The 26275-nt window shown below is 43.0% G+C and overlaps 1 protein-coding gene across 1 annotated transcript; it reads left to right on the top strand.

Annotated features, from left to right (window-relative positions):
- Positions 1–7725: 7725 nt before the first annotated feature.
- Enc1 (ectodermal-neural cortex 1) lies at positions 7726–20237 on the top strand. Its single transcript, XM_027927661.2, has 3 exons — positions 7726–8139; positions 11604–13406; positions 17624–20237. The coding sequence occupies exon 2, from the start codon at positions 11617–11619 to the stop codon at positions 13384–13386; it is 1770 nt and encodes a 589-aa protein (XP_027783462.1). The 5' UTR covers positions 7726–8139; positions 11604–11616; the 3' UTR covers positions 13387–13406; positions 17624–20237.
- Positions 20238–26275: the final 6038 nt, after the last annotated feature.

Raw genomic sequence — 26275 nt, 5'->3', positions numbered from 1 at the left:
GATATAGGGCAGAGGATCATTGTAAGACTGGCCATCCACTGCAGACCGGCCAGACCCAGATTACATTTCCCATTGCTCATTTAGATGTAGAATTCTGAGGAGAATGAAAAAAAAAAAAAAAGAGTAGGTTTTTCAAAACAGAAAGATTTGCACACCATTGTTCACTCTTCTTAGTTGATTCTTCATTGTAGCCAGAAGAGGGCACTGTTACCTCACCCAAAATCTGCACTATTGTCGCAAGAGCTCTGCATTTGTGTCCCATTCCTGGCTTTGTTGGGTGACAGTTTCATTTCTTAGGTGACTAGCACAGAAAAAGAAAAAGGAAAAAAAATAAATAAAAGCAAACTTTAGTCTGTAATAGGAATATGCAAAAAAAAAAATGTGATATGACATGACAAATGGTTTATATTCTGTTAAGCCATGGAAAATTACATATGGAATTTCAAAAATAGACAAACTTGACAGAGAAAATATATTCAGATGAAATTGATGGAGGTTCTGCCTGGAAAATCATTGTCTGAAAATAAGAACATACCGTGGTATTTCTGCTCATTTTCAGCATCACGAGTGTCTCAGAAAAGGTATAAAAGGAATTGATGGAATTTGGGGGACCCTGGGCTGTTTCCTCCTACTGTGGCAAACCTGGGAACCTCTTGAAAACAGAAGCCTTTGTTAAGAACAAGGAGTGAGCCACGTTGAGCCCTGCTTCTTCTGCCCATGAATTCTGCCTTTTCCTTTCTTGGCCAGTGGGACTATGAGCCACTTAACCATTTTTAACAAGCCAATTTTTAATGAGGCAATAATGGGTTTATTTATAATCTGTGCATGAAAAATGGCCATTGAAGAGGACCAGTTCACAGCCCAGGCGGTCTGGGTTCCCAAGGCTCTCTTGGAGACTAACAGCCTAATAAGAGTGACAGAAATTGAGCTCTTTCTATGTTTATATTCTTTTCCCTTTCATTCCTCTCAAATTTCCCTATATATGATCTCTTTCCATAGTTTCAGAGTTAGAAGGAAACACGTTCAAAATGCAAATACAAGTACACGGATGGCAAGTCAAGCCTACATGCTGTAAAATCACAGTGGAAGGCTGGAAAAAGCCTTGTGGAACTGAGAAATATTTCCTGCACCAAGTATTAATGAGTGACTAATTGGCTGAATAAGTGAATCTATGAATCAAACTACAACTTCACAGATAATTGTGGATATGAAAACTGGCAAAACTATTTGAATACACTTAACTTTTAAAAGATCCCATTTCCTCCTGTTATTTAAGTATATCCAAATATCATCAGATAAGGAAATAGCCAATTTTCCACCTTTGATAGGGGAATTTATAGAAAACTTTAAAGTTACTCATAAGGCTCGGAGAAACTTATGCTTGCGTGTATGACTCTATATCCTTTGCTTATGTTGTATTTTCAACATCATGAGGAGAAACACTTGTGGGAATCTTAAAACGTCACGTTTATCAGCATCCCCTCTTTCATTCTTTCTTCATTAAGTTAATGTTAATTTGCAGCCTCCTGATTTCAGTCCCATCTGAGGCTGCATTGAGGAAAGTTTGTGCTCATAGACTGCCATAAAATTCTTTTAATAGTTGTTCAAAGGTACAAGCTCTTGGACCACAAAGGTCCCTTCTTCTGGTCCCTTCTTCATGCCCAGACCTGCTCAGAGACTTGGCATCTTGCCTTGGAAGCAGAGCATACAGGCCAAACAAAACCTTCATTTTCATTGCTTGGAACAACGGTCAATTCTTGAATGTAATTACTTACAACAAATTAAGAGTTTAGATCCAGGAGCCTTGGGGCACTCAAAAGATTAGGGAAAAATAGTTCAAGATTCCCCCAGGCTATACAAGGCCACACCCACAGAGGCCTGGTGTGATTCTGATAGGTGCGGGTGAGCTTTTATCACGCACACCCTGCAAGATCATCAGAACAGGAGTGGCGCCTATATTTCATATATATGCTCTGTTTGGGTAGGACTGCCCTCTTCTAAATATAGCTAGCTGCTTTCTTTTTAAACATGTGGTTTCTTAAATACTTTTCCCTTTACAGCAGTTTTGTTTTTTAAGGTAATAAAGAGTGAAGAACTATTTTTCCACCATCAATTTCAGACCCATTCAATATCAGACCCGTTCAAAATGAGAAGACAGTATCCATAAAAGATGGAGGCAAAGGCAGACCCCATGACTTTGAGCTTGTATGATACAAGCTGTTAGCTTCCTGGGTGTGCAGGCAGAGGAGAGACTCACAGAACACCTCTAGGAGATGAACGTATCCTCTCACCCAGTGCTACTAAACAGAAGTAGAATAAGAATTTGATAAGAATTTTAGATCTTTAGGAAAGTTACTGGAAATATATATAGGTTCAGGAATACCATTCTTCTTAAACAGTTTACTAAGGAATCATAAAAGAAAGCATTATAGAGGGCTTACCACAAGCCAAGTACTACTGTTCATAATTTACATATTTAATCTGCAAAACAACCCTCTTTCCAGGTACCCCCACATTGTTATTACCCCCCATTGTAGCTTAAGGTATCAAGAATTTACAGTACTTACCCCCAGACACCCAGCTAGTAAATATGGAAACTGGAATTCAAGCTCAGTTCTAGAGTTTCTTCCCTCAACCACTTAACCACTAAAAATAAAATACCATGCAGGCGAAGAAAAACTGGAACTTAAATACTTGGTGTCATTATCTCCAAGTGGTAGGTTAGGGTTTTTCTTTTGCTTTTCTGTAATTTTCCAAACCTCTACCATGCATTTGCTTTTGTAATCAGAAAAATAATAAATGCTGTTTTAAAATCCTGCCCCTAAAATTTAAAACCCACAACAGGGTGTGAAGAGCATTGTCTTAAAGGGTCCTGGAGTAGAAATAACAACCAGTCTAGATCACTTGATTTACTAATGACCACACTTTATAGAGTAACACCAGGGAAAAGTGACTCAAATGTGTTCCTCTGCAGTCCCGTTAGCAGCCAATAAACTGTCTACCCTTTGAAATGTCACTTGAGGCTGTAGAAAGTGAGGGGGTCTCAAAGGAAGAATGAATTTCCCAACTATAACAACCTTTAATAGAGGGGGGCAATGTGAACAGTGGAGCTTAATACTTGAAAAACAAAGAATTTCACACAAAACTTTCCATTAACCATCATAATAGAAAAATCAGTTGTATTCATATATAGCAGCAATGAGCAACTGGAATTTGAAATGCAAAAGCATACTGGAATCAAATTTAATTCTGAAAGTACCCATAAGTTGGCACCTATAATGGACGTAGGAAGCAACTGAAGTTTTAAAACATGACCAAATCAATGTGGATGCAATCTTAAAGAATTACTTTCTACCTTTATCACAACAGATTATCAACACAAACACAATAATCTTTAAAAACCATAAATGCAGAAGATGGCACATCAAAATTAAGGACATTTACTGTTAATTTAGACCTTTTGTTCTTCCCGAGTGGAAAAAAACTTGATTACTGACTTATAAAATGCAGATAACTTCTTATATTGATGACCTTTCCCTTCTCTTTGCCTCACTGATAAATAGCCAGGTAGATAGATACTCCTCACCCTCTGCTTTCTTTTGAAAATAAGAGAATTGCTGATATCATTTCCTAGGTTTTTGTGTCTGATAGGGTGAAGTGTTGATCTGAGCTCTGTGCTGAGCCCCCTCAGGTCCTCCTTCAAGAATGAAGGACAGAGTGATTTTTCTAGCAGGTAAGGATAATGGTGACAGAAGGCTTGGCTGTTAGTCTTCAGAAAAGCTTCTGCAAAAAAAGTGCCACTCTGCCCAAGGCCGGTGGTCCCTTCCCTGGGCAGCCTGCTTTCAGAAACTGGTTAATACAGCCCTTATGAAAGTTTAGCTTCTCACCTCTCTGATGAGACAGGGGACAACTCCGCAGGGTAATTTCAGCTCCAGAGGTCCTTGTGGGGCTGGCTGAAGCCTTGGCAAGTTATATCCCAGTTCAACTTCTCCCTCTACTCATACTCTTTCCCTCCCTCTCAGAGGTGTTGATTCTGGAATATGTGTGGCCAGGAGATGTCATTCCTGGCTGGGGATCCACTTCCCCAAATGAATCTGACATGATGGAAGTCCTAGGAGTACAAATCTTTGGTCATCTGGACAAGGTGATGCATACTTGGAATCCCAGTGAGTCTGGAGGCTGAGGCATGAGGATCACAAGTTTGAGGCCACCCTCGGAAACTGAGCCAGGCCCAAGGCAACTTAGCAAGACTCTATCTCAAAATAAAAAATAAAAAGGGCTGTGGATGTAGCTCAGTGGTAGAGTGTGCCTGGGTTTGATTCCCAGTACAAAAAAACAAAAACAAATAAACAAACAAAAAACCTTGGACAGACACTGGCCCTATGCCACGCTGAGTCTACCAGACATGACTGTGAACCCTATCAAGCAAATAGCACAAAGAAAGCTGGGCCATCTTCCTCAGAAGAAGTGGATCAAAGAACAAAGAGGACACTTTTGGATTACCAGCAGGGAACATGTTGGAAATTTGGGTGGGGCTTTGGGCGGTGGCAGGAGGCAGGATGGCAGCTGCTTGGCCCACTATTTGGTCTAATCCCATGAGCTGTCCTGGTCCCTGGTACCGTGATCACACTGTGTTAATTAAATCATTCTCATTAATTCAGCCTGGGTGTAAATTAGGAAGGAATGAAGATAAATTAGGTTTGAAGGCAGCTAATACATTTAACCCCATGCTGCTTATTTTGCAGCCTAACAAAATAACGTTGTTAAAGGAGATAACAAGGCCAAAGCCTTGGGCACAGCTTCCTAATAGCATTAAAAAATGAGACCTTGGTTTGGTGTCACAAGCAGAGGCAAAGACAGGTTCCCAGGGGCCTTCAGACTGGCCTGATATCTTGAGTGAAGTGCTGGCTATTGTACAATACAGAATGGGCTGAATTTCCTGAGTTGTCTGTGACTTAGCTATCTATGACTATTGTCCAGTTTAATCACAGTCCTGTTCAAGCTTTCTTCCTGTACAGGTACAAGACTTATTCACCTTTTCTTCGTGTGAATAGAGTGATAAGAATTATCTTTAGGACTGGCTTGGAGATGCTGTAAAAATTATATTTTGAGTTACTATTGTCATAACTATACTAACTTGCATATCACTTTTAGCCACAAAATAAACATTAATCCAGTGGCCCAAAGACTCTTCATACATTGGTTCAAGCAAGTTGGTGCATAGTTAGTAGAAGGTCATCAGCAACACACATGCTTTCCTAAAAACTAAGTTTAGTTCCTGTGTCTTTCAGCAGGAAGTTGTTTCCAGTTTTTACAACCTACATTAACTAATTAACTATTCTTCTGTTGCTAACCTCCCTGAGTCAGATGAAACGAATGTATATGGTCACTGAATACATTTCAGGATTTTCCAGTCTGTAACTTCCCCCCCCTCTCTTTCTTGACACATAAATAATGGCAACATTAGGTAGAAAAGACACTGTAAAAGGGTTGATGCTTGATGACACAATGGTCAGATATTTCATTCCTCTCTCAGCCCTGTCTGCTTAGCAGAAACAGATTACCTGTCTCTAGCGTGGTGGCTTCTGGTGTGATAGTTCCTGGGGCAAAACCCCTAGACAACCTACTGAGCTACATATGTACACCATTTCATGACAGGATCATCCAGGACAGTTCTGGGTAGATTTGGTAAGTGAATGGAGTAAAAAGAGCGTTATCTCTCCTTAATGAGAAAAAGTGTTAACCTCTTAAAACATTTCCCTCGCTGGAAGACATTAACACATGGTCTTCAACACCAATATTTGCCTTTGACATACAGTCCAGACAAAGGCCTGATGGAGGTATCTAGAAGGTACAAGGGAATCTGCTTCTATCGGCTCCACCCATACCTTACCACAAGCTATAAAATACATACAATAGCTACACATTCCCGCCTCCCATCTTTTCCGCACCTTTTTCTGGTGTCTACAGTGTTTCTCTTTGGTCTTTGCTGAGTTTGTCTTTGCCTCTTTAAGGAACTAGGCTATATGCCTGCTGGTACTCCTCTCTCCACCTCTACTCTCCCAGACCCTCTGCACCTGGTTCCCACCTTGAATGAATCACCTTTCTGGCTTTGTCAAGCACCCTTGAGCCAATATTCTGCATTAAAAATTAAAATAGGAAGCAGATTTTTAAAGGCTCTTAGTGAGGCTGATGAGTTAATGCTAACAAAGGACTTCAGAGGGCACTGTCTTTCTTTGTTTTCAAGGAGAGAAATTTCACAGCAAGAATTACCAAGAGGTAAGGAAGATAGGTGGAACTAGAAAAAAAGAACTAGGAGTCTTGGTTTCAGCAGTTTGTGGTCTCTGGAAGCGCTGTTTGGAGCCTCCTTAGCCAGTTTAAACCATTTCTGTGCTTAGTATCTTAAAGAAAACTGGGGACAAACACTGGGGGTTGATGGAAGGACAGAGTAAACTCAGTGGTGGAGCCCTGGCACTGGAACTGCAGGGCTGGGCTACTGCTGAGTGGTTGAATGACCTGGAGCCAGGTAATTCACATTTCCCCGACAACAGGTGATAAACTTTATCCCAAATACCGAATAAAAATCAAACAAACGTTTTAGCTCCCAGAGGAAAGACAACCACTTAGTACAAAGGTGAGAAATGGATTCATGAATACAGATCTCCATGTGAGATTATTTTTCGTATATTCTTCCTTTCTGCCGGCCACTCAGGATATTAAACGTGTGCGTGCTGGGCCACTTTTTTACTGACTTCTAAACATCACAATACCATAAACAACAACAACAACAACAAAAAATCACCACCACCACCAAAAAAACCAGGAAGGGCCAGGTCTGAGAGGAAGGGCCAGGTCTGAGAGAGTGATTGAGACTTTATCGCTATGGAGAAAGGCGGCGTGGCCGCTCCTTTGAGTTCGCTTTGAATCAAGCGGTCGCGGCTATTGGTTGCGAAGCACGTGGTGCGCGCCGGCCGGACAGCACCAAGGCTGCTGCTGCTTCTGCCGGGTATCGGGCAGAGTCCGGCCGAGGGCTCCACCCGTCGGGAACGGGGAGGGAGAACGCAGGGAAACTCTTCAATCTCCAGTCTAGCTGGCCCCTTGCCAGCGAGAAACCCTACCGTCTTGCCCTACCTGTAGTGTCCCCAGTGTCCCGATTTGTGCCCCTTCCCTTGCCACTGACCGCTCCTCGGGTGTCTATCCCAGCGCACTGGCTATGCGCCCCCAGATCGCGTGCTGTGGACACCCAGCTCACCCATGGCCACCCTTTCTTGAACAACTCGTGGGCTCTGGAGCCACGGAGACCACAGCCCCGGGCGGCGTTCTGCTACCTTGGGTCCCTCTCTCAGCTCCGGGGCTATTCATAAATTAGGCTGGCCTAGAGAGGCGCAGACACTTCAACCCGGGAAAACTTATTTTACTCGCGGTCCCTAAGGGTTGCAGCTGCCAGTGGCTGAGATCGTCCGCCCGCTTTGTCTCACTGCACTCTCAGCACCCCTCCCCCGCTTCCTCCACCGATTAACTCCCCCTACACGCTCTTCACCAGCTCCTCTCCTCCTGCTTCTCAACCTCCTCCCTGTTCTTCTGGGGCTGCGTTGCTGCGCTTCCTCCCTCCCTTAGTGTCAGTCTCTTTGCATACGCGCCCCCTCCCCTCCCCTCCCTGCCGCGCCTCTTATAGCCCGGCGCGCGGCTGCCGGGCGCAGACTGCTCCAGCAGCCAGAGTAGAGGTGGCGTGGCTGTGGCGCTGCGGAGACCCGGTCCAGACGCCAGGCGGCCGCCGGCGCTCACAGCGCTTCCTAGCTCCCTCCCCCAGAGTCCACAGCCCGCCTTCTTCCGCGGCGCCTGCAGCCGCAGGCTCGCTCTCCCCTCTCGAGACGCGTTCGGGGAGACGCTCTGCGGGTCCCGCGCGCACGGTCCACGGCTAGGAGACCGTGAAACCAAGGCGAACCGCCAGCGGTTAGCCGGCCCCCTGAGCCTGTGCTTCAGGCGCGGTCCCCTCTCCCGCCGGCGCCCCATGCGCCCTTCTTTCACCCGGGCTGTCGCCACTGCTTTCCGGGACTGAGTCGCCCGCTTCGTCGTCTCCACGCCCGAGACCGAGGCAAGAACCCAGCCAGTTGTTTGCGGAGGCCAGTCACCACTGCTGTAAGTTTTCCCCACTGTCCCGGACCTGTTGCTAGAGGGTGGGTTTCAGTGGCCGCTGGGTTGCGGGGGTGCGTTCCCAAGGGTGAGCGTGCGCTGGGCCGCCCTGAGTTCCCATTTAGGCCGGTGGGAAGCTGTTCTGCGGGTGGAGACCTGGGTGTCCGCCCCTGTCCTAGCACTGGAAGCGGGAGCTGGACTTAACTGGAGAGCCGACCCGCTTGCCCTCCGCCGCGCAATGCCCGGGCAAGCCGCGGGAGGAGCCGGGGCCGAGTCGCGGATGTTATCAGCCTGGCTCCCTGCAGCGTTCAGGGTTCAGCGCTTGGGGTCGTTGGCCCACGTTGCATGCTACCCGGCTCTCAGGAGAATTGGGGCCACGCTCAGACACTCCTCCTGCGGGCACTTCATTGCGGCCAAACGTCTATGGGAAATGAATGAAAACTGGTTTCTGAAAATCTATCATGCAAGCATTTGGCTTCCAGTGTAACATTATTTTCAAAGGATAGGAATTGGTGGGCTGGGTGGAGATGAAACATTGAACTTGTTCGACATGCTATGTGGTGTCATCCTCACCGGCAAGGCCAGCGTGTTAAATAGAGTTGCAACTGCTATAGGGGATTATATGATAAAACATATATTTTTGTTAACAATGGAACATCACAAAAACTTTTGTTATCAATAATGTAAATGCTTGAGAACATCTGCCTATTTCTGCTTTGATAGGTTTGAGATCAGTTTTAAACCTGGAGAGACGTTAGAGGGGCTAAGTATTAGATGCAGAGCTCCTGTGTGAGCATAAGAGTGAACTGAAGTTATTGTAACTGGAAGCCCTTTTGATGTTCACAGTAATAGCAGCCCTTTTCTCTGTCTTCTTTGTAGATGCAGGTTAAGTATATGTGTGCATTTTCTTGGCCACTTCTTTGGCATGCAAATATTATGTCTCTGGGGGCTTAAAAAGTGCCAGAAGAATGATTCATTTCATGTTGAAGGTGTGTTTAGTGACTGTATAAATGATTTCCCCTGATATTTTGATGTTTGAATAATTCTAAACCAGAAAGCAAATGGTTTCTCTTGGGTCTTCAACTGTACCTTTTATTTCAATCATACATTGCTGCAAGAATGTTAGATTTTGACAGTGACATGTTTTTTCAATTGGATGGTATCCAAGATGACAGGGTAGTTTCTTCCTCCTGGCTTTCTGGGCCAACCTGGAAAATACAGCAGCATAATAAACACAGGATGCAAAGAGATGCCCATCCTGTATCCTAAAGTCTTCTAGACAAACTGTTTTCTTAAGTGTACACCTGGTTCTGAAATGTTTTACACCACCCCGGATGTCATGTTCAGGGCCCAGCAGGATTCCCAACTCAGTGTCCAAAGCATGAATGCTTGTGGACCTGCTTACAGGGAGCCTGGAAGCAGCTTCATAGGAATATTTAGAAAATCTTTTGAAGTTTGGGTTCAGACATATCTGAACACTTCAGAATCCTGGGACATTCACAGAGGATCTATCGGTCATTCTCCAGAGCCCTGAGCATTCCTAAAAATGGACTAGAAGGTAGAGGCTTAGCTTGAGTTTGGAGTGATGCTTGGCTGCTCTCCATTTTTCATATCCCTAGTCATTTCTTGGGTGTTTTCAGTCTTCCTAACACTGGAGTTCTAGGACTTTGTTACTTTCTTCCACTAAGCCATGTTTACTCACAATGAAAGGTAACATTCCAAATATTAAGGCAAACAAGTTACATCACCTAATAATATGTGGTCTGAGTGTCAAAGCCATAGGGCACCTGCCTTTGTTGTTTTTCTGTGCTGTCTTGCAGCTGGCCATGGAAGAGCAGTTTAGTATTTTAGTCCGTGAATCTGGTAAATCATTCATTCATGTGTATTTGTTAACAATTCCTGGAATATAAATTAAAAAATAAATATCTGAATGGTTGAAGGAAAAACAGACTGCTTCAGCTGTGCTGTAAGGACTGGCTATTCTGTTTGGAAGAGATACTGTAACCAACCTCACAGTTTGCCCTCTGGGGATAAACAACTTCCTCAGGAATCCTTGGACAGGCAGGTTCTTAAAGGGCTTTCTTTATTCCTTTGAAGTAACAGAGGGGTAATGTAAAAAGCACAAGGGTGGGGGAGTTCAGTTTTCAAAGATGGATAATAGGAATTTAACATATCTTTACCCAACACTTCCCGTATGGCAGAAAGTCAAAAGACAGCATTAGATTCTGTATTAATTTAAATGTAGATACCGAGGAAAGCACTTTAGTTAGTAAATAAATTTAGGTGGCCCTAAATGAATGAGAGCTGGCAAAATACATATCCACTTAATGGTGTATGTGCCTGCGCGTGTGCATGTGCGCTCGTGCCCACACATAGGAACCTGTGTATTTTTATTTAAATTTAAATAAATAGTACATGCATTTTGAACTCCCTATATGCAGGTGCCAGCAATTGCAGGTACATAAGAATAGTCCTGGTGAGGTACTGTTTAATCATAAGAGGAGGTGGATGCCTCCTTTGTTCTTGTGACTGGTTTTCCAAGAGTTGGTACAGAGTAGGAAGAACAGAAAAACAGCATGAGTATATGCTACTCAAGATTTTTTTTGGTGCCAAATCTTCCTTTTGAAAACTGTCTAGTGCATAAAAGTTGGGTGATGATTGTGGCCAGAATCTGTTCTGTGCTTTCAGTAAAGCTTGTTGATCAATATATGGTTGTGTATGTTGGTACATTTAGAACCTCTGTAGCAGTAGAACTATCTGGCTAGAAATAAATTATTGTTTGTATATTTTTGTAGTACTAGGAATCAAACCCAGGGCCTCCACATGTTAGGCAAGTGCTCTACCATTGAGCTACATGCCCAGCATCTGTTAACATTTAAATTGTAGAAGTTGGGCATTTACTGTATATGCAGTTTGGAGCTTACCAAAGGAATTCTTAATGGAATTAATTAGTAGTTTTTTTTTTTTTTTAAACACATGGTTTTATGTTGCATAGGGCATTACAGCTGGTGCCTGTCCTGGCTTTACGAGAGCAGGAGGCTTGGCATTTTAAGTGGCCTTCAGTGAATCAGCTGGACTGGCACAGGAGCTGAGAATGAGACCTGCTCCCCTTGGCTTTGCTGACTTACATTCTCAAGGACTTCAATATCCTCCGAGTTGGCAATCAGGTTTTCCAAGATGAACCTGCTTGTAGGCAGTGAATTTTTTTTTTTTTTTTAAACAGTGTATAGTTTAAACAGCTCAAGAGGATGAAACAGCTCAAGAGGATGACAGTGAATTCCTTTCCTTTCCTTCCAGGTAGTTGTCTCTGGCTTTGTTTTGGAATAGCTATACCTTTATTCAGAATGGCAGCAGGGTTAACAACAAAGTGTTGTTTTCTTTGTCCAAAACAATTGTTGCTTTTGGTCTGCTGCTGGGAACATCAGGAACATGTTGTTCAATGATTTTGTTTTGTTTTGTTTTGTTTTTAGGAGTGGAAACAAAATGTCAGTCAGCGTTCATGAGAACCGCAAGTCCAGGGCCAGCAGCGGCTCCATTAACATCTATCTGTTTCATAAGTCTTCCTATGCTGACAGTGTCCTCACTCACCTGAACCTTTTACGTCAGCAGCGTCTCTTTACCGATGTCCTTCTCCATGCAGGAAACAGGACTTTTCCTTGTCACCGGGCAGTGCTAGCTGCGTGTAGCCGCTACTTTGAGGCCATGTTCAGTGGTGGCCTGAAAGAGAGCCAGGATAGTGAGGTCAACTTTGACAATTCCATCCACCCAGAAGTCTTGGAGCTGCTTCTTGACTATGCATACTCCTCCCGGGTGATCATCAATGAAGAAAATGCAGAATCGCTCCTGGAAGCTGGCGATATGCTGGAGTTTCAAGATATCCGGGATGCATGTGCTGAATTCCTGGAAAAGAACCTGCATCCCACCAACTGCCTGGGCATGCTGCTGCTGTCCGATGCGCACCAGTGCACCAAGCTGTATGAACTATCCTGGAGAATGTGTCTCAGCAACTTCCAGACCATCAGGAAGAATGAAGATTTCCTTCAGCTGCCCCAGGACATGGTAGTACAGCTCTTGTCCAGCGAAGAGCTCGAGACTGAAGATGAAAGGCTCGTATATGAGTCTGCAATTAACTGGATCAGTTACGACCTGAAAAAGCGCTATTGCTACCTCCCAGAGCTGTTGCAGACGGTGAGGCTGGCACTCCTGCCAGCCATCTACCTCATGGAGAACGTAGCCATGGAAGAACTCATCACCAAGCAGAGAAAGAGTAAGGAGATCGTGGAAGAGGCCATCCGGTGCAAACTGAAAATCCTGCAGAATGATGGCGTGGTGACCAGCCTCTGTGCCCGGCCTCGGAAAACTGGCCATGCCCTCTTCCTCCTAGGAGGACAGACTTTCATGTGTGACAAGCTGTATCTGGTAGATCAGAAAGCCAAACAAATCATTCCCAAGGCCGACATTCCCAGCCCTAGAAAAGAGTTCAGTGCATGTGCGATTGGCTGCAAAGTGTACATTACTGGAGGGCGGGGGTCTGAAAATGGCGTCTCAAAAGATGTCTGGGTTTATGATACCCTGCATGAGGAGTGGTCCAAAGCTGCCCCTATGCTGGTGGCCAGGTTTGGCCATGGCTCTGCTGAACTGAAGCACTGCCTGTATGTGGTTGGGGGGCACACAGCTGCAACTGGCTGCCTCCCAGCCTCCCCCTCAGTCTCTCTAAAGCAAGTCGAACACTATGACCCCACAACCAACAAATGGACCATGGTAGCACCACTTCGAGAAGGCGTTAGCAATGCCGCCGTAGTGAGTGCCAAGCTCAAATTGTTTGCTTTCGGAGGTACCAGCGTCAGTCATGACAAGCTCCCCAAGGTTCAGTGTTATGATCAGTGTGAAAATAGGTGGACGGTACCGGCCACCTGTCCCCAGCCCTGGCGTTACACAGCAGCAGCTGTGCTGGGGAACCAGATTTTTATAATGGGAGGAGACACAGAGTTCTCCGCCTGCTCTGCTTATAAATTCAATAGTGAAACTTACCAGTGGACCAAGGTGGGAGACGTGACGGCAAAGCGCATGAGCTGCCATGCTGTGGCCTCCGGAAACAAACTCTATGTGGTTGGAGGATACTTTGGCATTCAGCGATGCAAGACTTTGGACTGTTACGATCCAACTTTAGATGTGTGGAACAGCATAACCACAGTCCCTTACTCACTGATTCCTACTGCGTTTGTCAGCACCTGGAAACATCTACCTTCTTAAACATCCTAAATAAGCATGAGGTAAGACAAAAGTTCAGCTGGAGACGTGTGCATTTAATTAGGTTAGTTGTCTAAGTTCAGAGTATGGAGTCAGATACAATCCATGTAACCTATATTGAAGTACTATAGAAACTATTAAAATGAAAGATTTTGCACCTCCAGAACTTAAACACCTGTGTTGATCACAGCCTTGACTCCCTATAACATAAGTCAGTGGTTCTCAGCCTTCGTTGAGCCTCTGAATCTTCTAAAGAACTTTTCACAAACTGTGGGTCCCAGAAACATTGTTTTATCTGGTCTGGGGTGAGACCTAGGCATCAGTATTTTTAGAAAGTTTTCTCCTTTGCTAATATTCCACCAGGTTGGGAACACTTGACCTCTGTTAATAATGCCAGCTAGTGTTCACTGAGGCCTTGCTTTGTGCTGTGTGTTTCAAATGAATCATCCCATTTGATCCCACAGCAACCCTATGGGATATTATTACTAGCCTCATGTCTAGAGGAAAAAACCTGATGCCTGCAGAAGCTAAGTAAGTTGCCCAAAGTCTAATAAGTGGAAGCGTTGGTCAAGAATTAATCCAGGGCCTGGAGTTGTAGCTCAGTGCTTGAGCGCTTGCCTCACATGTGTGAAGCACTGGGTTTGATCCTCAGCACCACATAAAAATAAATAAATAAAGATACCATCTACAACTAAAAAAAATGTTAAAAAAAGAAAAAAGAAATTAACCCAGGCAGTCTGACTTCAGAGCACAAGTTTGTATATTATGACAAACTGCCATTTAATAAACCTGAGCTTCACGTTAGTGTCATCCCAGAAGATACTTGGTTGATATTCAAATTTCACTCCCTCAAACCCATTCTGGACTGAAAAGGGTTAAAGAAAATGCATTTCTCAAGTTTGTTCCTTGTTTATTCTCTCCAGAATTATTTATTGGCATATTTAAAACTTTTCCTCAAAGTATAGCCCCCCCTTGAGGGTATGTATTAACTTCATAAGGGATCTAGGTTTGTCCTTGTGAAAGGTTGGTTGCACCTACATTGTACAATTATGTTTGATGTGCAGATACACCCAGCTACCTAAATTGCCGCTAACTATATCTTTTCAGAGTTAATCAGTCAGGCTGACCCTATTGTTGAGGCTAACAAAAGTTTTGTTCTGTGTCATATATCTGAGTACATAATGGTTGTCTTGTGTACTTAAGAGTATATAATTCTCTTGGCTCCAATAATTAATAGGCCCACACAGCTCAATGTTCGAAAAGCTCATGGTTGCTCTGCAGCTAAGCATTCTTAGGGTTGGCCCCAGGAATGGCTTTATGCATGTGTATGCACAAAGCACACAGAACTTGTTGATTTGTTTTGGTGATTCATGGGCTTATTACTAATAACAAGAGGGGAAGATCTCCGATTTGGAGAAACTACAAGGAAAACGTAACTCATTACTTTGCAGTTTTTGGCTCTGTTTTCTCTAGCATGTTCTGTACCTTTGAAGGGGACTTCAAAGGGAAAAAAGGGAATCTAACGTTAGTTGTAAGCTAAACAAGGAGGGGTTTCATATTGTTTTTTTTCTTTCCCCATTTCTTATAGCTCACTTACAAACACCATTAAAATTGGCCTCACTTTCACATTTTATCTTTCCCAAATCTTCAGTTATCTCCTCCAGCCTATTACAGTTAACAGGGCTCCTGGTAATGCTTTGTTTCTCTGAAATGAAAGTCTTTGAAAGGAGCAGGAACAATCAGAAAGCTTCTCTGGGCAGCACTGGGGCTAATAGCATCCCATACCAAACTGGTTTTTGTAGCCTTGCTGGCATCTCAGTAATCCTGAACAAACAAATGCTTTGCAAGAGGTTATTTCATTTGAGATATGAATGCATGACTCAACCCTCAAGCAGGTTTAAAGAACCTCCTAGGCAAAAGCATCAATTAACAGCCCTAAACTAGGTGTTAGTCCAGAACTGGCTGTATTTGTACAAAATTCCCTGTAGTTGTGGAGGTAATTGGTGGACTGGCTAGCATCCTTAGAGCAAGGTATGGAAATTGAGGCAGAAAGAAAGACCACATGTGGTTCTAGTCCTAGTTTTAAGTTCTAGATCTTTGTGGACTTAAGATTGCTTCTCTGTCAAATCAGTGGTTTGAGACTATAATTCCCTAAGATCTGTCCCAGTTCAAACTTGGATGAGTTGACAACAGGGATACCCAGGTCAGTGCCTGGCAGATATTAAGTGTTCTGTACTCTTAGTTTTCTTTTTTCTCTTCAATTTAGACCTTGCTCTGTGATCCAGCAGTAGAGTCAGCTTCGTGTGTGTGGTGTGTGTGTATGTGTGTGTGTGTGTGTGTGTGTGTGTGTGTGTTGGGAAAATCAGGTTTCTTTGACCGTTATCTGTTTCTGATCTTTAGCCTTCATATTTCTTTCCTCCTTTTTCAGCCCAGAGTGAATATGTTGGCAAACATTTGAACTCAGTCTGTCCTGGGTATCCAAACTTAAGCACATGCTTCCGGGCCCTGGAAAACAGAGCAAATAAAATGCAGGGTTATACGTGAAACAACATCCTCTTCACCCTTGGTGCCACCAGTGAGACAAGCACATAAAAACTGAATTTGACAGGGCCAGGTTTGCTGCTTTTACAGGGTGTCAGAAGTGCCTGATCAAAGCCACTCTTTCAGTTTCCGACAGGGAGAATGTAGACTTAAATTTCTAAAGTTTAAGGAGTGCTCAGTAGGTATCCCGCGGAAACTGCTGAAGCCCTCATCCCTCTGCTCTCCAAATGTAGGTGCTAAGTGAATTAATCCAGTGTTAACAAAAACCTTCCCTAGTCTAAAAGCTCATCCACCAAGGAGGTTTTAACTGTCTCCTGCTGCTTTGTCAGTGGGTGGGAGGGACAAAAAGGAAATTACTTTGATTATCCTCTATTTTCATGGTGCCTCCTGGCCCCAACCTGACAGCACTTGAACTTCCATTTGCTTTGTTTCTTCTCTCTTAGATTTTCATGGAGGGTGGGCTGGGTATTGTGGGGAGAGACTTTTTCTATTTTTCTGTGCTAGTATTCAATGTCTTGAAATTTTGTATTATTACAAGATACATTCTTTTGGTTTAATGTGGATATACAGGTTAAAAGGAGGTGGGGTAGGGGTATGACACTGTAGCCTAAGGAATGCCTTGAAGGCTTGGATCACTGTTAGGAAACAGCCAAAAGAAACAACTATCAGATGAATCAGACTTCTGAACACACAAAAAGCAAAGCGAGAAGGATTTAATGCAGTTAATGAGCAGTCCCTCCAGAATTCCCTTTGTCTGTACTTAAGAGTTATAGTAATAGGGATACAGATTCCTAAACTAATCTGGTTTATGAACAGATAGGGTGAGTCTTTTAGGAAGCCCTTTGCAAAACTTCCCTGTATGAAATAAGAATGAAATAAATGGGCAGGATGAGTAGTGAGAGGAGATGCTAGCTCCTATGAAATATGCAGACTTCATGGTTTTGGTAGTTTGAGTTTATATTCATACTTGATGTTGGTGGATTCTCTTCATAATAGAACCCACATTCTGTGCTGCCATCTTCTGAGTGTAGACTAATGAACTTCAAGAATAAACTCCAGCCTTGGGCTGTCGAGACCTGGTACGTTGTCATGTGAAAGGAAGCGAGACTGATGTTTGCCATAATGAATAGTGGGGATGCATTTAAATAAGAGGATTAATGTCTGTCTTCTATATGGTGAATAAATTTAATTTGGAATCCTTTATGGTAAATGGGCCAAGGAGGGTTTGCATTGGAATCTCCTTCTGATACCCAAGTGATCACTTTACAGTGGCTTTTTTTAATCAGAAATTTTACAAATATTGGAAACAGGATGGCAACTTATCTATCTATCTATCTATCTATCTATCTATCTATCTATCTATCTATGGATATCTATCTATGTATCTATGTATCTCCATCATATCATCTATCTATTGGATAGATAGATAGATAATAGCACAGAAGTGAGGGTCCTATATTGGATACTGTCAGGCCAGCCATTTGAGGGTGCATGCATACACACATACACCTCAAGGCAAGTACTTTCTGATATCTTTGCACAGTTCCTACTGAACATACAGTTAAGAAGCAACATTGCCCAGCTCTGTCCCAAGTTTAATTTTAAAAAATTTCATGGCTACTAACCAAAATCATGAAACTATAGCATCACACAGATCTCTCATGCCTTTTTTGTTTGTTTTCTTTTCCTCCTATTTTAGCTCCCTCCATCACTCAGTGAGTCAATAGGAGATTTCTACTTTGGAGCTGCCAAGTTTAATGAAGAGAAAGAACAAAAGGAGGAGAAGTTGCTGTAAGACTGAATAACATCCGCTGCACCTTGTCAATGCTCTAACTGGACATGAAGGAAAGGGGTGAGGGAGGGGGTGGGATTCTCAGTGCAAGTAGCACATGGTTTAAATATGAATGACTGAACCTGTGATCTAGTCCTTGTCCTGTAATTGTGGATTAATGTCAGCGTTAATCAGCCCCTGAAAGGGAGAGAAAAGCTGGACCTTTTCCCTTGCTGTACCACATTCAGCATTTGATTCCATGGGCTCCGCCATTTATGTGTAAAATTTGAAATGGTTGTCACCTCTCTCTGAGGAGTGAGCTTGAAGCCTCCACACTGGCAGCTGTTGGTGATTCAAAGCTTCAGCCTGGCCAGGAGGGAAGCTGGCTGAGCTGGCTCAAGAATGAGGACCGCTGCACTGGACTCTCCGTTAATCTCCAAGGGGTTGTTCCTTCCCCCAGGAACATTTCTGAACAATGGGGACATTGTTGGTAGCTGTTTGGTAGATGTTCTTTTCTATTTATAAGTGACTTTAAACTTTCCCTTGGCTGTTAAGAAGTTTGTTATAGATTTAGCTATTTATTGTTTGATGCCTGCATGCTGAAACAATGCTTACAGTTGTCTTCACGTGTATGGATGTGTGAATAGTTGTATGTTTTGCACATTTTGTGGCTGTTGGGATGTGCTTTGCTGCACAAAAATGAAAAACATTTTGAGTTTTGATTTGGAGTATAACTGGAGGGTGGGTGGGGGTGGGCTGGACTTTTAAAATGTTAAGACAGGGAAGGATTATAAGATGGAAACATCCCAGAGGTAGAGAAATCATGAAGGTCACTTTTCTTAGATTCACCACCTTTTTCTGGGGTTTCATGGTTGGGGGGGGGGTATGGTCAAGCTGGTGGCTGATGAGATGAAGGAGGAGTCCTTCTTTCTGCCTTTCTCCTTCCCATCTGATTTACCCAACGTCAGTCTCAGCTGCTGGAATTTGGAAAGGACCAAATTGTTTTGCAGTTTTTTTTTTTTTTCTTTGTGTAATATCCTGCAGTCCTGGAAAATTCTATGGAATAGTTCTGTATATAGGGTACAGGTAAAGACATTGTCCAAAGTTTATTTATTTATCTATTTATTACCCTATAAGAATGCTTTGTTGTGTAACCACAGTTAATGGGAACAACCTAAAATGTCACAATGTATATTAATTCACTGACCACATTTGCTTGATCTGGACTTATTGTTCTCTGTTCTTGCTGTAGAATTTAGCAAATGCTAGAAGTTCTTCAGAAAACATTCACATTGGTACAGTGTACACATTAGTGCCCACCCTTAGGTAAATGTTGAAAAAAAACTCTTTGGTATACAAAAGTGACACATTTGGTCACAAAACACCAAAGAATTGTAAGCAGTGGCCCTGTGGAGAGGTTTTCCAGGCTGGTTGGGAATCAGTTGTGAATACCTTCTTTGCTTGTTGGAGTGCTTGTTTACTAAACACGTGCTGTGGTAGCTCTTAGTGCTAGATTTGAGTAGGTGCTTCTTCAGAGGTGTCTGGGGAAGACCAGAGTTTGCAGCTCGGTCTGCTTTGGTCCATGTTTCTCACATTGCTGTATTTTAGAAAATAGGGTTTAAGGCTGATAACAACCTTTTACATTGTGTGTTTGCATTGTCTAATGACAGAAAAATCCTTAACATTTCTCTCCACCTCGGTACTTCAGACTAATTGTACATGTCCGTCCTTGCCATGAATAAGTGGGCTCCAGTTGGACCAAAATAAAATAAATGAGCTGTTGGAATAAAAGAATCACATTACTGTCCAGCAGCTAGTCGTGGTTCCTAGATGTGTTCTAAGCGATGCAAATGTCTAATTGTACTCTGGCGGCATAGTCGGTGTTGATCTGTTGTAGCAGTTACAGCTCTGTAGTTTATGATGCAAATCTGTCCAGAGATGTATGTGTCACTGCATGACTTCTGAAAGCAGGAAGAATTTTCTGCAGCTGTTTCAAAGTTGGGGCCTGTCCTTGAATCCTCCATTAATTACTGTGTGTGAGCCAGAGGGAGCGACCGTAAGGGTGGGCCCCCAGCCTGCAGGGAACTTTCTGGACTCCTGCTCTTTGAATTGATGTAGGCATTTGTGCTCGCTACTTGACCATTCTCACCCTGTGAAACGTCCCACACTTTGAAGCGAATACAATTCACAGCACAGTACATACAAAAACCTTGGCATAAGACAGAGAAGGTTCTTCTCATTTTGTGAGCTGGTTGCTGTAGAAACGGATAACAAAGGGCAGCCTTCCACTTCTGGTATAATTGTGTAGCCCCTTTTCTCTGGGCTTGACACCTGTCTGAATAAGAGTGATTAGAGCTGCATAATATCCCTCTCTTGGCTATTGAATATGTGGTTCACGTACAGAACTCTGTATAAGTTAGTAAAATGTTCGTGTTCATATGTACTTGTTTGCTACTACTACATTTTTGAGGTTTTGTAAAACATTTTTTTTTTTCACAATGTGAAACTGAAGGTCAATAAATTATTAGAGATTTTCTCTTCATTGTGTGTGTGTGTGTCTTGTCATTATTTGAATATAACATGATATTAGGCATTGAAAACTGGAGCCTTTTTTATTTACTCACGGATGGACATTTCAAATATTTTTTGAATGTGATTTATCTCACTGTTTTGTCACGTGTTTATTAAAGTAGCTCCATGCATGAAATAAAACCTTTGGCTGTTAGAATCTCTTCAAGCAAAGGAAAAGCCCTCATTTATGTGTTTAGCTTGGGATATAAAAAGTCACAGGCTATGTAAGATTGAGATCGAATAATTTATATTAGATGGATTTTGGTTTTTGTATTCTTTGTGTGGGTTATACTTTGATAGAGAGGGGGCTGGAGTTCTCTTTACTGACATCCCCTTTAGAAACCATTTAAAGTAAATATAAGTGTATGCATATTTTTTTTTCTCTGTAATGGTGCAGGAGAGCCCAAGTGCAACCCCTTAGGCACATTTAGCAGCTTTCAAGTTGACAGATGAAGCCTCCTGCCCCACCCTCATGGTGGCTTCATGTCACACTGAGATGCTCCTTTATCACTTGGGTTGGACTCCTTATTTTAGTGTGCAGAGCAATGTTCAGTGTGATCTTTTCTAGCCAGAAAATAAATACTACCTAATTGGAACTCTAGGAGACCTCACAAGTAGGCACAATACAATTACAGTCTTTGGACTTTGACCAAGATGCCCGAGCAGATGCCTCGGGCTTGACAGAAGGATCATTGGGTTCCTTGCTGGGTGAGGCTGGTGTACAGCCAAGCCTCTGGGAACAAGTGTCTGAGCCCTCAGATTCCAGGAGCTCAATGCTCATGACCCATGGAAACCCTGTGGATGACACCATACGTATAACACCAAATGACAAAGAAGAAAGGCGAGTTGGCAGGAGTCTACGGGTGGGACTTGGGCTCTCAAGGTCTTGATGTTAATCCTCAGGAGGGTGGAGAATGGTTGCTGTGGAGATGACTGGACAGACCTTTCATTCTCTGGGCTTCCTTTTCTTTATCATCTTAGATGGAACGTTAAATAAGATATTTCAGATTCTTAATTTTTCACTCTATTCATACATTTAGAGTGGCTCACATGAGTTTGGATGACCTTAAGTTGCATGTCATAGGAATCTGGCCACAGTGGTGAAACCATTTGGAAGTTAGCAACTCAGTGCTGGGGCAGCATCCACCATAAGGCTATTAGGGACCTGGGCTCTTCTGTTTGCTTTTCATTCTGGGCTTGATCGTTTAGTTCTCATGTTCTCAGGATGCTGTGAGCTGTATGTCACAGTATCACATCTGCCTTCCAGGTGACCAGAATGGGGACAATGGAGAAAGGCATATACCATATACATATACTTTCTTTTTCTTGGGATAATAATAATTTACCCAATAGGATCACCTGGAAGGCTTACACTTATCTCTTCTTGGCCAGAGGTAGGTCACATAAACTTCCCAAGATGGAAGGGAGGCTGGGGAAAGGAGCACATTGCCATTGCACATGATTATGTGATTCTATTTGGAAAAAAGGAAGAACAGATAATGGATAGATAGAGTGTCGAAGATGGGATTGCCTACTTTAGTGGATAATCAGTTACTGTAAACAGTAGCCCTGTTTATTGAGTAATTATGTTCAACTGGGGATATTGTTAAGGATGTACTTAACAATAATCTCATTAAAGCCTCACAACAAATTTAGGAAGTACAGAGATGTTTCTTAACATATCTGCCAGTATCTTGATTTTAGCAGTATTTTATAATATAATAAATTTAAAAGAGAAAGCATCAAGTTCCTGCCTAGCACATAGTAGGTCCTCAGTAGTTTTCAGTTGTCATTTAAAACACTGTTGGGAAAAGTACATAAAGACAAATCTGAGTGCTTATTCTGTACCAGGAGCTGTATAAAGGGTTTGCATATCCACCTCCTTGATTCATTCTCCCAGTAAGCAACCCTACAAGAGCAGGAGTTGTTATTACCCCCATGTTGTAGATGAAGAAACAGGTTTGGAGAGATTATACAATTTGCCCAAGGAGTGGTGGAGCTGGATTTCAAGGCATGCTCTCTGGGCTGTCCTCCAGGCCCAGGAATGTGGAGAGAGGTGATTCAGCCTGCTGAGCCTGACTGTGGGAAACTGGGGCTGCCTGGGTCCATCCTCTTTGGAAGACTCCATTCTGAGACTCGGTGGCACGGTCCTAGGAGGCCTGCAGCTGGTGGGCTTGCCCTGACGTGACTGAAGGCGCACAGGGAAGGAAATCTCTGCTGAGACTAGAAATGTTCCTTGACAGCTGGTTTCCAAAAATGAGTTGTAGAACATTTAAATGGGGCCCCTGGGTGTTTGTCACACTTGATAATTCACTGAGTTTTATGCTGATATTTTTTTGTATTTTTCTCTTTGTAAAATGTCCATTGATGATCATCGAGTCTACAAATGTATCATGGACAAACTATACATTAAAAGAAAAGAAGTCTGACCCACAATTGACAGGAAGCAGCCCAGGAAACCAACCTATTATCTATAGTTATCAGCCTAAGAAACCAGCGTGCTATCTGTGAATCAGACTCGTTGGAAGTCAGACTACTGTCTCTAGCAATTGTTCCAGAAAGCCAAACAATAGCCTCTGTACAAATTAGCTTCAAACCACCAGGACTTGATTAATAACTGATAACTTTCCTAGGTTTTGTCCTTGCTTCCAACCTAGGCACAACCAGAAAAAGCCAAATACATACTCCTCAGCAGTCACTATTGGATGCCCTGCTTCTACTTGGCCCGCCTGCAGCTTCCCCATGCCAACAGCCGCCAGTCAACCTGAAGCCTTCCCTCCCCACAATAAAGCTACCCCTTGTCCTTTGAGTCTCTGCCAACACTCGAATGACAGTGGTGGACTCCCTTGCTATATAGCAAGCTCTGAATAAATAGCCTGCGCTTGTTCTCAGTTGGTTGGTCTTTATTTCCACAGACAAATGTTTATTCAATAAAATAATTAAATATTTCAATAGAAAAGCCCACAAAGATGAAGTGAGGGCCAAATTGTGGGTTCCAGGCAGGATGCGGCGGGTGGGGGAGGTTCAAAAGATTGCTGTTATCATCCTGAACATCTAAGTAAATGAAATGTACCAAATACATACAACACGAGAAAAAATGGATTTTGAGTTAATGGGGTTGAGATGAGGGCATCTGTTTTGGCAAAAGGAGAGCTGTTGCTTTGTTTGGGAATATTTTGAGTAAAGTGCAAACACTTAGATATGTTTTACAGCCATATTCATGGTGCACATGAATGTATGAATAAATGCAAAAACTTAGCAGCTAATTCCTGGTCTTGCCTGTCGCAAATCTTAAGTGCTTCGCCTGTCTGACACATACTCAGACTAAGCCATCTGTCCTGCATTTGAATTTAATCACAGACAATGAATTTTAAAGCTCTGTTATTTATCAGACAATGGGCAACTAGGTGCAAGACCTAACTTTGAGAGGGACAAATGTACATTGAGGCATGACTATGAATAAAAAGCAATTCGATTAAGTAAATTATAAATCTACAATAATCTTGTCCAGCTCTGTTTACCGCCCAGCTTGCTTTGTGAGTCTGGGGGAAACCAAATGAGACAAAGTTTCTCTCTTTCTCTCTGGTCCTGTTTCCTTGGCAACCATAATCTTTATCTTTGCAAAGATGAGGGAGTGCAGGGAGGAGAGGCAGTTGGAATTTCAGCAAGTCTCTCACTAATCCTTTTCTTGTGTTATCAGATGATTTGTTTTATTATAAAAAAGTTATTTTACACCCACTTTTTAGATAGTGTTGGGAGGTTTATTGGATATCCTGGAGAGGCTGGGAGTTTTTGTTTGTTTGTTTGTTTTACAGGAGATAGGTGAATATTGTAATCACAAAGAAGATGAAATCAGCCTCTTCTTACATACAAAGCAGGCACCTGCAAAGTGGGAACTGAAATGTCTCTTTCTCTCTCTGAGGTTCTAATACATACGCCAGCTCTAAATTACAAATGCCCCTGCCCACTCAACCACCCACATACACTCTGGCAGAGGATTTGCTGCCAGGAGAACCATTTTGAGAAAAGGAGTCTTGGAATTTTGAAATAACCAATACCCTCTGAAGGGTGGGGAGGGAGAAAGAGGAAAAGCAGAAGTTCCCTTGGGTGTGTGGGGGGTGAGTCTGGCCAGTGGTGGCCCTCTTCACATCCTTTTCTGGTGCTTCCTGAGAGTCCACTTATTCCAGAGATGGGGAGGAGTGGGGGGGTCAACACTTGCTCAAAATGAGAACACCTGAGCTACATTTTGAGGTCTGTTAATCATTTACACATTCATCACAATCTGGCTAGTCTGGGGGGGGGGTGGGGACTTGGGAGTGGAGCTCCCTCAGACACTATGGCAGACCTAGGAGAACAATAGGAATGCAGTAGGTGAGGAAGGAGAAGGAGAAAGGCACATTTTCACTTAAGAATATTAAGGCTAGGGAGGATGAGGAGAAGAATAGGCAGAGCACAGAGGATTTTTAGAGCAGTGTGAAACCATCCTGAATGATACTAGAATGACGGATACATGTCAATATTTTGTAAAAACCCATAAAAGGTATTCTATCAAGAGTAAAAGCTAATATAAACTATGGACTTTGGGTGATAATGATGTGTCAGTGTAGATTGTAACACATGTGTGACTGTGAAGCCAGATGTCAACAGAAGGAGAAGTCATAGACGGGGTATGGGGGTATTGGGAACTCTGTACTTTGGCTCAATTTTGCTGTGAACTAAACTATTTTTTAAAAAATTTAAATACCAACCCCCAAAAGACCAAACACAAACAACAACAACAACAACAACAAATCCCACAAAAACATTGAAAACAAAAGTAGTCTTTTAGGGATGTCAGATAAATTTTCTAACCTACTAAGGCATACTGTGTGTGTATTTTAAAATGTTACCTTGCGTGGACTCCATATACTGAAAAGATGGAAAACTCTTCCTCCCTGTGATTTTTGTAAAATACCTAGTTGGTCATCCTCCTAAATCCTTGGAATCTCTGGAGTGATCTAGGAGATTCTAATGAGCTGACTGGTGGCATTCCCTAGGTAGCTTCAGGATGAAAATTGGTCACCAGAAAGACTAAGGCAGGATTAGAGGGTTGGGACGTTTAGTTCCATTCCTCAACCTCCAAGGGTGAGAGGGGCTGACAGTTAAGCTGATCATGAATGACCAGTGGTGTAGTTGATCATGCCTACATAATGAAGCCTCCATATAAACCCCAAATGAATGGGTTTGGAAGAGTTTCCAGACAGTGGAACAAATGGAGATCCTTAGAGGGTGATGTATCCAGGGAGGGTACAAGAACTTCACACCCCTTTTTGCATGCTTTGCCCCATGCATCTCTTCCATTTGTATTCTTTGTAATACCCTTTCTAAGAAACTGGTAAACCTAAGTCAAGTGTTTCCTGGAGTTCTGAGATCCTCTCTAACAAATCACTGAAACCAAGAAGGGAAGAGGTGGTGGGAACCTCCAATTTATAGCCAGTTAGAGAGAAGCACAAGCCCCAACTTGTGCTTGAGACTGGTATCTGAAGTGGGGGGCAGACTGGTGGGACTGAGCCCCTAGCCTGTGGCATCTGATGCTCTCCCTAGGTAGACAGTGTCAGAACTGAATTGATTTGCAGGCCACCCAGCTGGTGTCTGCTGGGGAATCAATCTGCAGGTTTACTTGGTTGCTGTGTAGGGAAAATCCCACACACAGTAGATGCCAGAAATGCTGGGGGACAAAGCATTTCAGTTTTCTCCTAGTTTTAACACTCCTATTTCTGCATTCCTAGTCTCAGGACCCAGAATCAGGGCACCACCAGAGGAGGCACAAGAAATGGAGTCATGGCTGGGGGTGTAATTCAGTGCTACAGCACTTGCATAGCGTGCACAACACTTTGGGTTTGGTCTCCAGCACCACCACCATCAAACCAAACCAAACCACCACCACCAACAACAACAACAACAAAACACACACATACACACACACAAAAAAAAAAAAAAAGAAAGAAAAGAAAAAAAAAAAGAAAGAAA

This window comes from Marmota flaviventris, chromosome 5, assembly GCF_047511675.1.
Source record: "Marmota flaviventris isolate mMarFla1 chromosome 5, mMarFla1.hap1, whole genome shotgun sequence".
In the NCBI taxonomy this organism is placed as follows: domain Eukaryota; kingdom Metazoa; phylum Chordata; class Mammalia; order Rodentia; family Sciuridae; genus Marmota; species Marmota flaviventris.
The sequence above is the reverse complement of the archived record's forward strand: the minus strand, read 5'-3'. Positions and strand labels throughout refer to the sequence as shown.